We start from the raw sequence: 16,187 nt of genomic DNA, 5'->3' as shown, positions 1-16,187 counted from the left end.
GCTCGCTCTGTCATGCACGCTGCCCCTCAACCAGCGCCAGCTAAACCTGTCGGCATAAAATGTGTGCATCCCAGGTTCCAGCCCTGCACAGCCCCATTAAGTTGTAAATGGATTTTATTTGCTGAACAAATGTTAATGCCATTCTACGCTAATGGGTAATGCTACGAAAAGCACCTAAGTACTATACACCGGAGCCTTTATGGTGAAATATTGTGTAACGGAGGAAGCTGTCTGTTATAAACAGATGTCAGCCAGAGGGCTTCCAGCCCTTATCGCCCATCTTCATAGAACTCAGTTACAATGTCTCCCTCGGTGAAGTGAATTTTTCAGTAGTACACAGATTTATTAAGTCCTAGGATTAAAATGCTTTGAGTAAAAATAAAAAATAATTACCCTTTAGAACATGATGTAATATTTAAATGACTTGAAAACAGTCACCTCAGAAAAAAAATTAAGAGAGGCGAGAGAAAAAGAAGTTTGAAAATAAAGTTGGAGCCCTGGCTGGGTGGTTCAGCTGGTTGGAACATTGTCCCATACACCAAAAAGGTTGCCAGTTCAATTCTCGGTTGGGGTGTGTACAAGAGGCAATGGATCGATGTTTCTCACATCGATGTTTCTCTCTCCCCCTTCCTCTTTCTCTAAAAATCAGTAAAAAAATATCCTTGGTAAGGATTAAAAAAATAAATAATGTTGGTAATATTGGCCACAAAACCTCTATGAGTTCAAGTATACAAATGCATGATCTGGCACTTCTGAATCACAAACATGTAAAAATGGAAAACCTCTCATTCACAGTAAAATACACAGGTGGTTTCATTAATGAACTGGGGAGTTGGGTGTGTGTGTGTGTTGCTTCTTAATTTAATAAAACACCATAGCTGTTAGGGGAGAGAGAGAGGGTACTGATGCCAGGCGGTGCTTGTTAAAATCACAGCTCTCCCACTTACTAACTCTGTGGCCTTGGGCAAGTTGTGCTTAACTTCTCACCTCAGTTTCTTCATCTTTGAAATGGGGATGTTAACAGTGCCTCCCTGTGGGCAACTGTGAAGCTTCAATGAGTTCACACATGCAAGGAAGTTAGTGTCTCAATCGTCATAAACGTTAGCTCTCCATCATTGGGCAGTTGTTACAGTGTCACATTTACTGCTAATGAAAAGGGATCTGAATGGAAACTATGGCCTTTCTATGACTTTTCACTGTTCAGAGAACTCACTGACTCCTTTTTCTCAGGACGGGACTCACCCAGCCTCTCCACAGAACCAGCACTCCGGGTACGTCACCAGTGACCTTTCTGTCCTTTGCCCCCTCCATTGGGTGGTTTTCCATCCTTGTCTCTCTTGTCCCCTGGGAAAGTCTGAGCACCGGTGAGCCTGACACGCTCTTTCCATGGGTTCTATGACTTTACTCTGTCACAGTTTTCCCTCGGTGTCTCCAACCACTCCCTCTCACCTCCACTGGCCACTGGATCTTCCTTTCCCTGACCTTTAAATGTTGGAATTTAGACTCTCATTGCTCTTCAGCCTCTAGTCTCTCTCCAGGCAAATGCACCCATTTCTGTGGTTTTATTACCAATATGCTAATTAATCCAAATGTTGGTCTACAGCTCAGACCTCTGTTCTGAGCTCCAGACCCATGTATGTTCATTTACGTTCTCCATGTCACTGGAATGTCTCAAAAGGTACTTTAAACTCAACATGACTAAAAATAATTTATGATTTCCTCTCTCCCTCGAAGCCAGCATCTCCCTTCTTGCTCCCATGCCTGAGAGTGTCCCACAAGGCATCTCTGCTCTGGACACTGGCAACAGCCTCCACTCCTATTCTTCCTCCCTCTTGCCCTCAATCCATTCTCCGTAGCAGCTAGTGGCGCATTTACATTGCCAATGTGATGACACTGCTCCCGGCTGAATCCTTCACTGGCTCCCTGTGCTTATGGGAACTTGAACATGGCCGAGAAGGAATTTTAATTCCAGACACTGAGACCACAGTGTGGGAGCAATACTGATACACAGCGCATCTGGCTTCTCCTATCTACCTTTATCCGCTGGCACTCTAGCCACTCTGGCCTTCCCTGGCCTTGCAGCATCTCTGACAAGCCAAGCTCTTGCATTTCCTCTTGGAACCCTCAGCATTGCATTCCTTAGGCTGATTTCCTATTCATCCTCCAACAATCAGTTCAAAGGTTGCTTCCTCAGGGAAGCTGTTCTTGACCCAAAACTAGGTCATGTGCCCTACAATAAGGAGGCTGTCATAAAACCATACGTGTTTATCACAATTAACATTCTACATTTATTTGTAAAATACAAACTTCGCTGTATTTTCTGTAGAGTTGAAGAGGACACGTCTGTTTGGCCCACCACTGTTCCCCCAGTACCTCCCATGTGGAAAGGGCATACTAACACGTTAAATGAATATCGCAGTTTTCATCATTTTAAGGCATTTTTTGATGACCCTGCTCTTACTCCACAACAAAAGGGAACCTTCACTTAACCATGATGGCCATGAGTAACAACTCTGGTGACTTTGGATCACAAGGGGAGAGAAACTCACAAGGACAACTGGGCTCCACAAAGACCTGCCATGGAAGCCAGCGTTGAAAGGGCAGGCTCCACTCCCATGATTTACGGCCAACAGAACGTTTGTGAGCTGCCAGAATGATACCCATCCTTCCCTTTTGGAGGGTTCTTTCACTCACTCACTCACTCACTCACTCACTCGGTAATTTATCCACAACAAAAGCGTGAATTCTAAATTCCAGACTCTGGGGCCACCGTGTAGGAGCAATACTGATGCACATCAAATACAGACAACATACAACAGGCTGCAACTGAGAGCGTCTGTGCTTGTGTTTGCCGGAGAGGACATGCTTAGGGTGAGAGGGGAAGGTGGTCCTGGAGAGTGAATGGTGTGCGTGAGCAGGGAACAGCCAGAAAAACAGTCCAGGTGAAACGGGAACACTGACAGGGTCTTGGAGGAGCTGCCTAAATACCAACTACGGCTACCAATACCTTAGCTGCCAGGTCAGGAGAGAGGCAAAGGCTCCCATGCAGCACTGTTTCCTCCAGCTCTGCAGCTCCTCTCACCCCGGACCACTCCCCATGCGCTCCAGGAAGAGGGGAGCTTACAGAGAGCTCCACTCTGCTATTGAAGGCATCGCCTCCGCTACCCTTAACCTTGCATATGCATACCAATCAATGATCCGGTCGGTCCAGGCCTTCCCTTTTATTCACACCCAATTCAAGGTGGGCTGTGGCAGTGGTAGATGGACTAGGGGTCAGTGTCGTGGGAAGGTAGCAGTGAGGTAAGGGGAATGAGGCTCTCATCAACTCTCTTAAGGAAAGAAACTAATGCTTTAAACCCTTGGGAAGCTTCCTCGGGGAAGCTGTTCTTGAGCACCGTTGAGCTTGACCCTTGGTTGCAGCATTCAATTTATTCTAGGTACACTTTACATTACTTACACTATATCCTTTTGGTCTGTGAATTACTCAAGCTCTTACTCAAACTTCAAGCTCTGCTGGGAGTATGGAGAAGAAGGGTCACATGACAGACTTCTTCCATCTCCTCAGAGAAGACAGGAAAGGATAAGAGGGGTAGTGTTTTAAACAGCAGCACCCAAGAGGGGGCCGGTATGTTCTGGTATGGTTATTCTGCAGATATAAACACCATAACCCACCAAAGGAAGATGGCCTAAACATTGAATATTTGGACTCAAAGAGGAAAGTACATTGAAAGAGAAAAATAGGAAAAGTACATCAGCATTTTACACTGTCTGTTCTTTAATCTGAAACAAAACTCTAGGACAGAGAAAACATATATAACCTGTATTTTTTAATATATCCTTAAATGCCAGAAAAGAAGCTACCCGCTTTGAAAATGTTTTCTATATAAATCTCTACCAGAAAAACAAAAATCAGTATTAATTCAACAAATTGAACTTTAATTCATTATTTTGGTCAACTTGAGTTCCAAGATTTACTTATGACATAATGCTTTCCAGGAAGAAAAAATATCCTGTCCCGGAAAACAATCTGATGGTTAATGTAAAATTTAACCAAATAATTATATTACTGTAATTCACTGGAAATTCAAGAAAAAGTGTGTAGGGTGCCCAAAACTTAGAAACATGAAAATGAAGTTTTTTTCTTCCTTTATAAGGAAGACCATACCATCTGGTCTAAGTTATCTTGGTGTTCTGCCGAATGCAGTGTCAGCTTTCTGAGAACTGTAAATTATTAGGTTACACCCCTGAAAATATGAGTGAAGAGAAAAAACGGATGAAAATGACACCGTGACTATATGTTTGGACACGCAGGAAAACAGTAAAACGGGACAACAGCCCAGCCCAAGTGCATCTGGGTATGAAATGGTTCATGGAGGGCATGCACTCAATATGATGATGACGAAAAGGACAGGTTTATGAGAGTAACACGCAAAGTAATAACATGCAAAACAATATAGAAGTAAATTTTCAGACTCCGAGACACCGCTTCGTCAGAGTGCTTCTGATTCTAGTTGCGTTTAGGGGAAAAAATAACAAGGCAACCCCACCTGGTTGGAAAGTACAGACTATTAAAGATGCTTCTAAACATTTCCTAAGAAACAGGGCCTCCAAATGTGAGCACAACCATGTATTTCACCTCAACTCTGTTCTCCTGTCTCCCAGCTAATCCTGTGAATACAGGGCCACCTCCGCCCCGGCAAAGGCACCCAGCTGAGGAGTGGCTCCCAGATCTCTAAAAGAAGTGCGGCTTCATAAAGAGGCATGTAGGCAACTTGCGTGATTCCCCTCAGAAAAGGTAAAATGCCCAACACGGAACGACCGGCTCCCTCTGACGATGCAGCCACATGACTGCCTTCTATTTGGAATCTCTGTCCAGCCCGTTGATAAGATCGGTAAAGGAATATCCTTACCCGGATTATTTCCTCCACACAGCTGTTGGTTTCTCCAGGTCTACTCTCCTGAAAGCAAAGGAAAAACACACGAATTAAAGCCTGATAGACGAGATTTATGGTTACAAAGAAAAGATGGCACGTTAGCTCCTAAATTTAACAGAGTTTGGACTCGAGGAAATGCCTAAACTGGGACCTTCCCATAAGCTCCTTTCCTTACCGGGACAGCTCCCATCACAGCTATGACTGCTCTCCCTTCCCCCGTGCACAGCGCTGGACAGCTCCGCCCGGAGCACCGCACGCGGGGGGAGGTCAGGCTGGGCCCTCAGCCACCAGGACACCAAGCGGGCAGGCTCCTCGGAGTAACAGTGCACAACCTGCAGGGATGAGCTCTCTTTGCCTTGGGCTCATCCAAACGTAGGAACACAGCCTCTACTGCAAAGCGGATCCAGTTCACCCCAAATACATACAATGGCCCTGCAAATACAAGGTTGCTGCCGCCTAAGTAAAAGGTGTGGCAGTTCCACTGTCCTCAGGGCTAGATTTACTAGTTTGATGGGCCTAAACCCGAAGACCAAAGGAGAAACATCCTCTCAATGTTCGCACGGCATTCTGGGTGTCATATTCCAGAGCCACTTGCTCCAGAACCCACACTGCCCTGTGCCGTGGAGATGTTAAGGGCTCTGGGAATGGTGGCTTCAGGTCACAGCTGACTCTGTGGAGCATTTTAAGTTCCAGAGATGCTGTATGGTGACTACTGGTGACACGGCCTGGAATGCAGGAGGTGGCTGTGTGGGGCCATGAAAGCAGCACTCCACACAGCCAGTAGGAGTGGTACTGTGGTGTCAGGGAGAGAGTTCTCTTGGCCTTTTAATTCAATGATATTGACCACAATCAGCATGACATCCTAGCTCTCCTCACCCTGAATGGAGACCCATGCCCAGTTCGCAGGAACTCCCCATTCCTTCCTCTCCCCAGCCTCAGGTAACCACTAATTTACTTCCTGTCACTATGAATTTATAAATTCTGGACATTTCATATAAATGCAATCAATAAAATATGTGGACTTTGTGTCTAGCCATTGTTACTTAGGATTATGCTTTCAAGGTTCATCCACGTTGTACTTCACTCCTTTTTGTGGCTGAATCATACTCCACTGTATGGATGTACCACATTTTGTTTATCCATTCATCAGCTGGTGGACATTTTATTGTTTCCACTTTGGCTATTGTGATAGCACTTCTATGAACTGTTGTGTACAGTTTTGTTTGGGTATATAACTAGAAGTTGAATTGGTGGGCCATATGGCAGTTCTATGCTAAGCATTTTGAGAACTGTCCAACTGCCTTCCCCAATGGCTGTCCCATTTCACATTCCCACCAACAGGTTCTGACTTCTCCACATCCTCATCAACACCTGTTATTTTCCAGTTTTGTGTTGGTAGTAGCTATCCTAGTGGGCATGAAATGGTATCACATTGATTAATGATGTTGAGCATCTCTTCAGGTACATGTTGGCCATTTGCATCTTCTTTGGAAAAATGTCCTTTTCCAATTTTTTAATTGGATTGTTTATCTTTTTATTGTTTTGTTGTAAGAGTTCTTGTTATATTCTGGATATTAGACCTTTTATCAGCTATATTATTTGTATATATTTCCTTCCATTCTGTGACTGTACTCTCTTCATAGTGTTCATGGATGTACTACATTTTTAACTTTGATGAAGTCCAATTTACCTGTTTTTTTCTTTATTGTTTTATTTTTGGTGTCATATCTAAGAAACTATGGCTAAATCCAAGGTTATGCAGATTTACCCATTTTATCTGAAGAGTTTTACAGTTTTAGTTTTTATATTTAAGTCATTAATCTAATAGTTTGAGAACTTTTAGGTAAAGAAACATTATCCTTGTATAGATTATTCCATTCTAGACTCCATATTAAAAGATCAATAACAAAATGTGTAAGGCACAGCCACTGTTGCTTATGGTGCATGAACACAACATACATGTCTATCTTTATAAATCAAGAAAAACTGTGTTAAATATCATGACAGAATTAGCAATAATATTTCATTACCCTCTCCTACACTCACCCTTTCTTCTGTTCTTTTAAAAGTTACAGTTTGGTGACATACATCTAATGAGTCCCCACTCCAACCCCCAGACTTATTTCAGGACTTCTCTGGAAATGTCACTATTCTGACACTCGGATCAAATTGGCTCAGAGAGTCTTTTTGGAACCTGCCCCAAACCTGCTTCCTTTCCAAGGCAGCCTGAAGAACCCATCACAAATGCTGCTGGTCAATTCTTACTCAGGCACAGGCTTGATGGCCCTTTGAAATGATCTTTGGAATTTAGTGGTGGGAATGACGGTCTCAATTAAAAAAATGTTTCTTCAAACCCACAACCATTTCTCTTACTCTACTTCCAAGTCTCAACCCTTTCCTACCATGTAACATACGGGTAGAGCAAATGCTAAATTCTCAGTGTATATTTTCCACCCTAAAACAATTAATCAAGGAAAACTTGACTTCATGGTCTCCTGGTGGAGTCACCCAGATACACAGTACACTGAAAAGAATCATCAAATTAAACTTTGGGTTTGATCCCTTAAAGCTAAGCTTCTCCTGAAAGTAGATTTATATACATGACAGGGTGCTCTTATAAGTAGCTTTCCCTATAATCCTATAAATTTCCATGACCCTACTCTGAACAGGGAATACACGGAGGGAAATGCAGGGTACATGCCCCAGAGATAGAGTATGTAGAATTACTACATTGGGTCATCTCAGGGAGCTCCAACCGTGAGCTCTGATGGTCTAGAATGACATCAGGTCTTCTGTACTAGGAGAGCCCCTTGCAAAGTTGAGGAAGTGAGACCAGACCCAAGGACTTCTAAGAACAGCCTCAGGCAATCCTGGCCTTAAGTTACAATGTGGAAAGTCCTCAGCAGGGGGAACTCTTGGGCCTTCTCTGAAACAGTTCTGACTCCTGAGACACCTGGTGTTACAACAGGTGGAACCTAAGAAGGGTAGTACATTTGGGTTTGAATCTCTAGGAACCTGTCTAGAATGGAGTGAATGCATGAGGCATGGTATTAAAGAAAGTTTGAATTAAAAGGAAACCCAGAACTCATTTTAGACCACTCAATGACTCTAGCAGATGGAGAACCGTGGCCCAGAGAAGTGGAGGACTTTGTTCAAAATCATTCTGGTGGCAAGGGGCAGTCAAGGCAGAATCCACATACATTTCTTCAACACCAGTTCAACCCTTAGAACTGCCTCAACTTGAGGTCACTGTCATGTTTGAAGTATGAAAAGAAAAGAACGTGGATAGTACTGGGGTAAATTTCCTCCTTCCTTTCAACGCTGCAAATTCTCCAACACTTGGTCATTCTGTCTCTCCCTCACTAACTTCTGACATCACGTGCATAGACCAAAGCAGGAAGTGATAGGAGAGGAAGTGGAGAGAAAGGGTTAAAACTACTATACCTTCTCTGACATTAACAAAGGAGAGACAGGACTTGTGTGCTCTGAAACTGGAGGACAGAATTCCGCCTCTTCTCTCCCAAATACACAAAAGGGGGGAGGTGGGGAGGGCTGTGTTGGCAGTGTGTAGGGGTGAGGGGAGACCAGAGGGCCTTTCACCTACTTGAGATCTTTCTCAAATCTGGTTTCAGTTGCAGTTGTGTACTTGGATTATAATTACATTTTAAAACTTTCAGTGTTTATAAACAAAATTAAAGCATGCATGTAATTTACATCTCCAAATCTGAGTTTATTTTTTCACAGTAAAGTTACTGCTTTCCTTGGAAAGGTACCCGCTGAGAAGGAGGGCTGCACAATGCAAATGTTAATTACTCTGGATTTTTTGAGGGTTTGTAGCTGTTGCTTCATGCTGAGTCGCTGAGCTGTTGTTCTTATTTACTCCGACTTTGATGAACCCACTCCATTTTGCTATCATTACATTTTGAAATCTGTCATAACAGTCTCACCTCATTGAATCTCCAAGTAAACTTCAATTAAAAGCGAGCAACCCCAGCTGATTCTCCTCCACAGCCTTGTTTGTCACGTTCCTTTTTCACGGAACTGCTTTCCCCAAATCCTACCACTTAAGAAGGCACACCACACGCCCTGCCAGGGAAATGCGAGGAGCTGAGTACAGCAGGTCCTCTAATAATGTTGTTTCATCCGTCAATTTGTTACAATATCGATGAGATGCCATAGGAACTTAACTCTTGTTTACATCAATTAGTCTACGGTAAAATTTCACTATACATCAGCTCCTCTTAAAGTCACAAAACCTATTGGCCACTAAGTGAGGACTTACTGTATATAGCTCAGGAATCAGCCAGAGCATTCTGTCAGTGAGAGCAGAAGCCCCTCATTACCATGCCAAGCACAGAGCCCTGGAAGAAGCAAGCAAGGCTTAAGGAGAAAATACTTGATCAAATCAGTGGGAAATGGCATTTCACTGCAGAGGCGATGAAGCCTATTTTAAAAAATAGCTTAACTCTTCATCGGACACATTTAATGCAGAACTTTCATTCTAAAATAAACTACTTTACAGTCACAGCGCCTTTGTCTGCAAGCTCTCAAAAGGCCCTCAAGCATTTAGAAATTGTTTATCACGTGCACACTCTTAAATACTTCTCCAGAAGTATTTTAAAATAAATCTTACTGCTCTCGATTTACAGAACACCTCAGATACAAAGAAATTAAGTGTGCCATCAATGCCACCAAAACAGTGGGTGAGGGTCTGAACTCAAATTCGGGGGGTCATCGTAATTCTGTATGAAGGCCAGCCCATCACTGACTGTGCCCCCAGCCTCACCTGAAGCTAGGGCTACCTGTGGACGAGAAGGCAGTCAGCCAGTTCTCTTCCAAATTCAGCCTGTCTTACACCCAACCTATCACCTCCCCTTCCGAGGGCTACACTCTGTTCCCTGTCACCCAAGCCCCAAGCCCCGCTTCATCCCTCATCAGTCTCCTCCTTATCTCCTGAATCTGCTTTGCCCGCCATTCACATCCATCTCTTCCTCCATGATCCTACTGTTACTACTATAGCTCTAGACATTTATACAATGAGAGAAAAAATAAGCAAACAAAATCATAAAAGATGTATAAAGGCATATAATAAAAATGCAAAGAAATTGACAGCAGACAATATTAACTTAAAAAACAGGTCATAGAAAGAAAGAATTAGAGAGCACAACACAGAATGAGTAAAAATAGGGCATTAATAGGAATGCTAGGGAAAAGGAAGGGAAATAGAAATATTATGGATATTAAATATATATTAATCCACCCCTATTTTTCCTAATAGACAAAGGGCACTCCTCCAAAAGCTACATAGGAAGATAATTAAAAAAATAAAATTAAATGAGGCTAAATTAAATGAGGCTAAATTAATAGATAAAACTAAATTAATAGATAAAACGAACTTGGAATGCTAAGAGGAAACCCTGACTTCTCAAGCATGCCTGAGATAGTTACTGAATGGTACTTACTGAAGTGGTCATACACACAGCTACAAAACAGCTTCAAAAAATTCCAAAAAGTAGCTGTTTTATAGCCCAGATTCCTTAACCACAAGTTATCAAAATAATAAGTGATGAAATAAACATTGTGCAGGCATAAAATCTCCTAGAATTCTTGAAATAAAATGGATATCACATACTTATAAATAATTCTTTGTATTTACAGAAAAATAAAATTAAAATGCTGCAAAAGAAAATTATGGGATGCCCCCAAAGCTATTCTTTGAGGCAAATTCATATACTAAAAGCTTTAATTATTTTTAAAAGGGAATTTATGTACTAATATATTAAAATTTTTAAATGAAAAGGAACATACAAAAGGAATAAAATAAATAGGGAAAACCAAAGAAATATTTATAAAACAAAATATCAGAATTTATAAAACCAAAATACACTATCTTAAAAACCAAAATACAATACACTACCCAAAATAATAGAAAGGGACTTAAAAATCTGTTCAATAAAAAGAAAGCCCAAATAAACATAATTTGATATAAGGGGATAATAAAATATGTGGAACAGATAATTATAAGAGAATATTAATATTAAAATAGAATATTTGTAAGTAAAAGTTTTTATGAAGTTGGCAACTTTTTGAAAAACATCTAACATAAGAAATAGAGAAAAATGAGATTAGACCTACAAACTTGAGAATGCAGACTAAATTAATGAAAACTTATCTTCTAATAAGGTGATAAGCCAGACAATTTTAGAGTGAAGTATTTCAAACTTTTAAGGAAGAACTAATTCCCATATTCTTTCTCTTCCAGAGTAGAAAGTACTAGAAAGCTATACGATTTATAAATTAGTATAAAAACCTAACGTAAAGAAAATAAATCAATATCCCTTATGAAGTTAAATATAAAATCCTAAACAGAATATTATAAATATAATTCAATAAATCCCACCTGAAATATCAAGAAAAATAAATGAGGAATAACCTTCACAAGAAATGTTGAAAACCTTTAAGAGAAATCTACAAAATTCTACTGAAGAATACAATAAATAAATAAACAAACAAATAAATAAATAAATAAAAATAAATAATGAATCCATCTCTGAAAGGGACCGAGTTAGACTTCTCAAATACTTCCCAACTCTAACATATAATAATATCTCAAGAGAAACAAACCACAAACTGCATTAACTTAAAATAAGATGAGATGAAAACCATGTAACAGAAAATCAGCCATTAAAAAGTGTGCACACAACTCAGTGGTATTTATGCATTCAACGCTGGGAATCACAATCGCTTCTATCTTGTCCTAAAACATTTCTGTCAGTCCAAACAAAACCTCTGGCCCCCTAAGTAGTTTCTCCACACTCCCCTTCACGTTAACTTTTTAAGTATGACTTTTTTGTATTAATAAACACTATACTGAACTCAAAGAACAAAATCAGAAAAATGTTGGTGAGTACATTTACTTATATTAGTAGATTTTATGGTTGATACAGTTCTCATTTATGTGTTAATGACCAGCTCCTGGCAGAGTACTTGTTACCACATATGGTGTTTGTTGAATGGATAAATAAATCAGTGGTCAATATACTAATAGAAAAAGAAAAAAGCCTATTTAAGAAGTAATATGGCTGGTCATCTACATTACAAAGGGAGGTCTGCTCTACCCACAAACAAAATAAATCATCACTAGAGTTACCCAAAGACAAATTCTCAGAACATCAACATTTCTTTACTTCAGTAAGTTAAGCTTATTCTGATGAGTACAGAAACCAGGAGCACGTTGGTATCTGTAAATCAGAGAACAAGTATTCGCCTTCTAGCAGCAGGCAATATTGCTAAAGAGTTAATAATCAATTTGCTCTCAGATTCTTAGCCATAGGACAAGGTCTTTCAATTATGTGATTATTTTCATAATGAAAATCAGTGATCTCCATCAGAGGTTGTGGTTAAAGGTGCACTGAAAGGTAAGTGGTCTGTCAGTGCGATGACCTTGTCAAAAGCCACTGATGACATAAAGAGATCAGAACAGATACAGTGGCCTTACATCCTGATCGCTAATTGATATCGAGTGCTTCCTCCTTAATCAAGAGCCCGAGCCCTGTGTCCGGGGGCCTCTTCCACTCTGTCCTGTCAGCGCCGGGAGGAACCACAGAACAGGATAAGGAACACACGCTTCCCACTTGCAGTCTGACACTGACCAGGGTACTTCACGACCTGTGTCCTGTCAACTAAGACGGCGCGGTCACTGCTTTCAGCAGGAGGAAGACCATGCAGGCTCAGGCAGGAGTGACGATGCGGACGTTACCGAATCCTCACGTGACAGGCAGACTCTGGTGAGACTTCTAAAACAGGCCATTCCTTTTCGACATTTTCCTGAATCCCAGCCTGTGCCCAGTCTATGCAACCTAATAAATAATATGTTTTAGGTAGCAGAAGGCTTGCTATAATATAGTCCTTTTTTTTTTTTTCTTAAATGATGGAGTAAAGTGTTCAGGAAAAACACATTTGATTATCATTTAGAGGTGGCAACACAGTTTTCTTTTATAATCATGAATTTCTGAACATAAAAGCTTGTGCGATGGAGAGTCTAGCCCAGTGTGGCTGGAGAAATTAGCCAATTACAGATACTAAGGACTGCTCTAATTTGTGTCCCACGGGAAGGCAGGTAATCAATCCTCTTCAGCCAGGAACTGAAACCACTATTATAAATGCCAAAAGTGGTGCTATGGATTTGACAATATTCTATTTGGCACATGCTATTGATTTTACTTCAGCATTTTGCCAAAAGAAATGAAGGACAGATTCACAAATAACCCTTAAAATGTGATATTATTATGACTCTTTTTTTCTCCATCATCATAGCACCTTTCCAAAGAGCTCTCGGGTCTGTCTGACCTCCAGAAGAGCGTTCATTCCGGGTGTGCCTGACATGGACTGGTTGTCTGTACGCTCTCTGAGGAGATGGGCTGTAAATAAATGCTGGGTAAAGAAAGACAACTGCAATGAGCTGGGGAGCAGGGGAGAAGGCCTACCTGAGAGGTGGGAGCGGGGAACATGGAAAACAGGAGTGAGAACTGGTACATATTTTTACTGGCTGATGAAAAATTTTAAACATTCCATGTTTTATATTTTTAAATAAATCTATCTACAATGCCACACTTAAATGCTTTCTTCTTTTTCACTTTTTAAAAACTTTGTGTATATTTGGAGCATTTTCATTCTTGACTCACTATGACTCTTGGAAAATATTTGCAGGCTGTTGGAGAAGAGCTGTCACTATGGCAATAGCTACTCCTAGAAAATGCTCAGTTCCTTCAAACTGTCCGCCAGTGTAAGGCCCAGGGAGCTCAGCGGCTTGTGGAACTTGGGGTACCTGGGGCTGAATTTGGATATTTGTCCACACATGCGCCCTTTCCTCTACCAAGGCAGGCCTCAGAGGCCCCTGGAAGAACTGCTATGTAAAACATCACCAGGTAAAGTCATCCTTTATTGTGGTCCTTGGAGGCAAGTCAGGCAGAGGAGACGCGCCTGCTCCTAGGCCCCTACCAGAAAGAGGGCAGACTGTCTTCCATGCCAATCCAAAGCCTCTGGGTCCCAGGGGAACACACTCGCTCTTATCTTCATACCCTCACTACTGTCATAAATCCCTTGGGTTGCAATCGGAGGGAGAAAAACAAAGGTTTTACAAAAGTTTGGTATGAAATAAATGCAACGTTTGAACTACGCTGAGGTTATTATGGCGAGATCTCATTTGGACAGGACGCAGGCATTCCCTTTTCAAGGAGATCTAACACCGGGTGGGGGATCCTCCACCTACAGGGAACAGCTGGAAAGAAATCCATTCGTTTGGGCCACTTTCTGGTTTCACAACCTTTGGCCTCTTCAGCTTTTTTTCAGTAGATATTACAGTACAGAACTGATCATAAGGCAAATTTCTGCACCAGGAATCTCTCTTCTGAATGGAGACAACCTTAACTGTGTTTATTTTTACAAAAAGAAAAGAAGACTGGAAATCTAATTAAAACACACCCAAGATTATGTTGGAATAATTTAATGAAAAATGATCATTTTGTGATAAATAGCAACAAGAGCAGTCAAGTTAAGTCAGGAAGTATGAATAAAAATTAGCCAAGGCTATGTTCTATCTAACACTATGGCTTAAAGGCCTAGAGAAAAAGCAAGAAAAGAATCACTCAGTCATCTATCAACCCTCCTCTCCCACATGAAGCCAATGGACTAAGAGGCAATGTTTGATTATGGACTCAATTTCCAGCACTGGGGAAGGAGGTGAGTTGTAGAGGCTCCTTCCTATAGGCTAAAGAACCAGGACACCCAGAACCGTAGCAATCCTGATGGAATAAATGCTAGGCATTAATTAGTGAGACATGCAACCAGGGAGTGGACCTACAAAACCTGTAAGCTGGTGTAAATGGAAGAATAAAGGCTGGCCACTGCCTAGGTAGATGGTGTATTACGATGACAGAAAAGAGCATGATGCAACTTCTCGTGTACTTCTGCCTTCACACTCAGAACCACCTTCCAAGTTATAAAGAGCAGAACAAATTAGGAAGGAATGCGCGCCCCAGTTAGGTGGCAATACTAAGAGAGAGCTTTAACCACTTCCCATGGTCGCTCCAGGAAAAAGTCACTAACAGCACCGAAGGAACTTGCTGCTGTGGTCATAGGCCCACCACCTTGGGGAAACCACAGCCCCTTCAAAAATGCAAATGCGCTAGCTCTTCCTATGGGAGGGTCCCCAAACTACAGACTTGAGTTTGCTCCCAGGGCCCCACAGTCACAGCAGAGAAGCTTGGGCTTCCCCAGATCCAGCCCTGCCATTTGTCACACATGTCCCCCAGGGAAGTGACCTAACTCCTCTGGACCTCATCCTTCTCACTTGTAAAATAGGAATAATAACAGCACCCCGTAAATGGGAGGACTCAATAAGGGGACACATAAATGCATATAAGGCATTTGGTAGGATGCCTTCCACATGACAGCTGATCACTAAATATGAACAATTATTTTATTTTAGAATTACACAGAAAGTACTTTAGTACTTAGGAAAGAAAGCAATGATTACTAGAAGTCAGCATGAGTTCACAAAGACCAGGGCTGTGATCTCTACCATTCCCCTGGTTTAAAATATAACACATCTGCATTTTCTGCAAGGCCTCTGTCAAGATCTTGTAAGACGCCCAGTGGGTGAAATGGAAACTGTATTGGCTGTTAATATGGTAGATGGAGCTAATGGACTAGCCACACCTCAGTAAGTTAGTGTGTCCAGCATGTTCCATACTAGGGATTCATAACTGAATATAACATGCAACAAGTCCTGCCATCGTGGAATTTAGATTCAAATGAAAGGAGACAGTGAAGTAATAAACACATTACAGTACAATGGAAGATGAAATGTTATGGAGAAAAATAGACTAGGGGTCTGGGAATGTGTGATGGGGTATTGTTAGTAATCTCTTCATCTGATGAGCAAGTTATCTCAGAAATAAGACCTGGGCTAGGTTAGCTCCCTCCCCTACCTCCTTCCCTATCTATAAAGCTATAATGTTTTTTCCTTCCACTATGAGAATATTATCATTCTTAGCAACAATGATGTGTTTAATGTTTACCTTTGTGGCTGAATTAAAGCTCCTTGATTCTAGAAAAAGACGGCACGATTAACGGAGGGTCTGCCATTGGAGGAGCCGCTGAAGAGAGCGAGATAACGTGTCCAGGGCAGGTGAAGAGGCAGAAAGGCCCGCCTAGATGGCGTCACACATTTAAAGGGCACTGATGCAGAAA

General features: G+C 41.5%; 1 protein-coding gene across 1 annotated transcript in view; it reads right to left on the bottom strand.

Moving 5' to 3' along the window:
- AFF3 (ALF transcription elongation factor 3) overlaps positions 1-16,187 on the bottom strand; it is a 492,503-nt gene that overhangs the window by 236,209 nt on the left and 240,107 nt on the right. The window contains exon 6 of the mRNA XM_054728175.1: positions 4,911-4,958. Within this exon, the coding sequence (XP_054584150.1) occupies positions 4,911-4,958 (48 nt within the window). The remainder of the gene's footprint in view (positions 1-4,910; positions 4,959-16,187) is intronic.

This window comes from Eptesicus fuscus, chromosome 16, assembly GCF_027574615.1.
Source record: "Eptesicus fuscus isolate TK198812 chromosome 16, DD_ASM_mEF_20220401, whole genome shotgun sequence".
NCBI lineage: Eukaryota > Metazoa > Chordata > Mammalia > Chiroptera > Vespertilionidae > Eptesicus > Eptesicus fuscus.
Note: the sequence above shows the minus strand (reverse complement) of the source record. Positions and strands in the feature narration are given on the sequence as shown.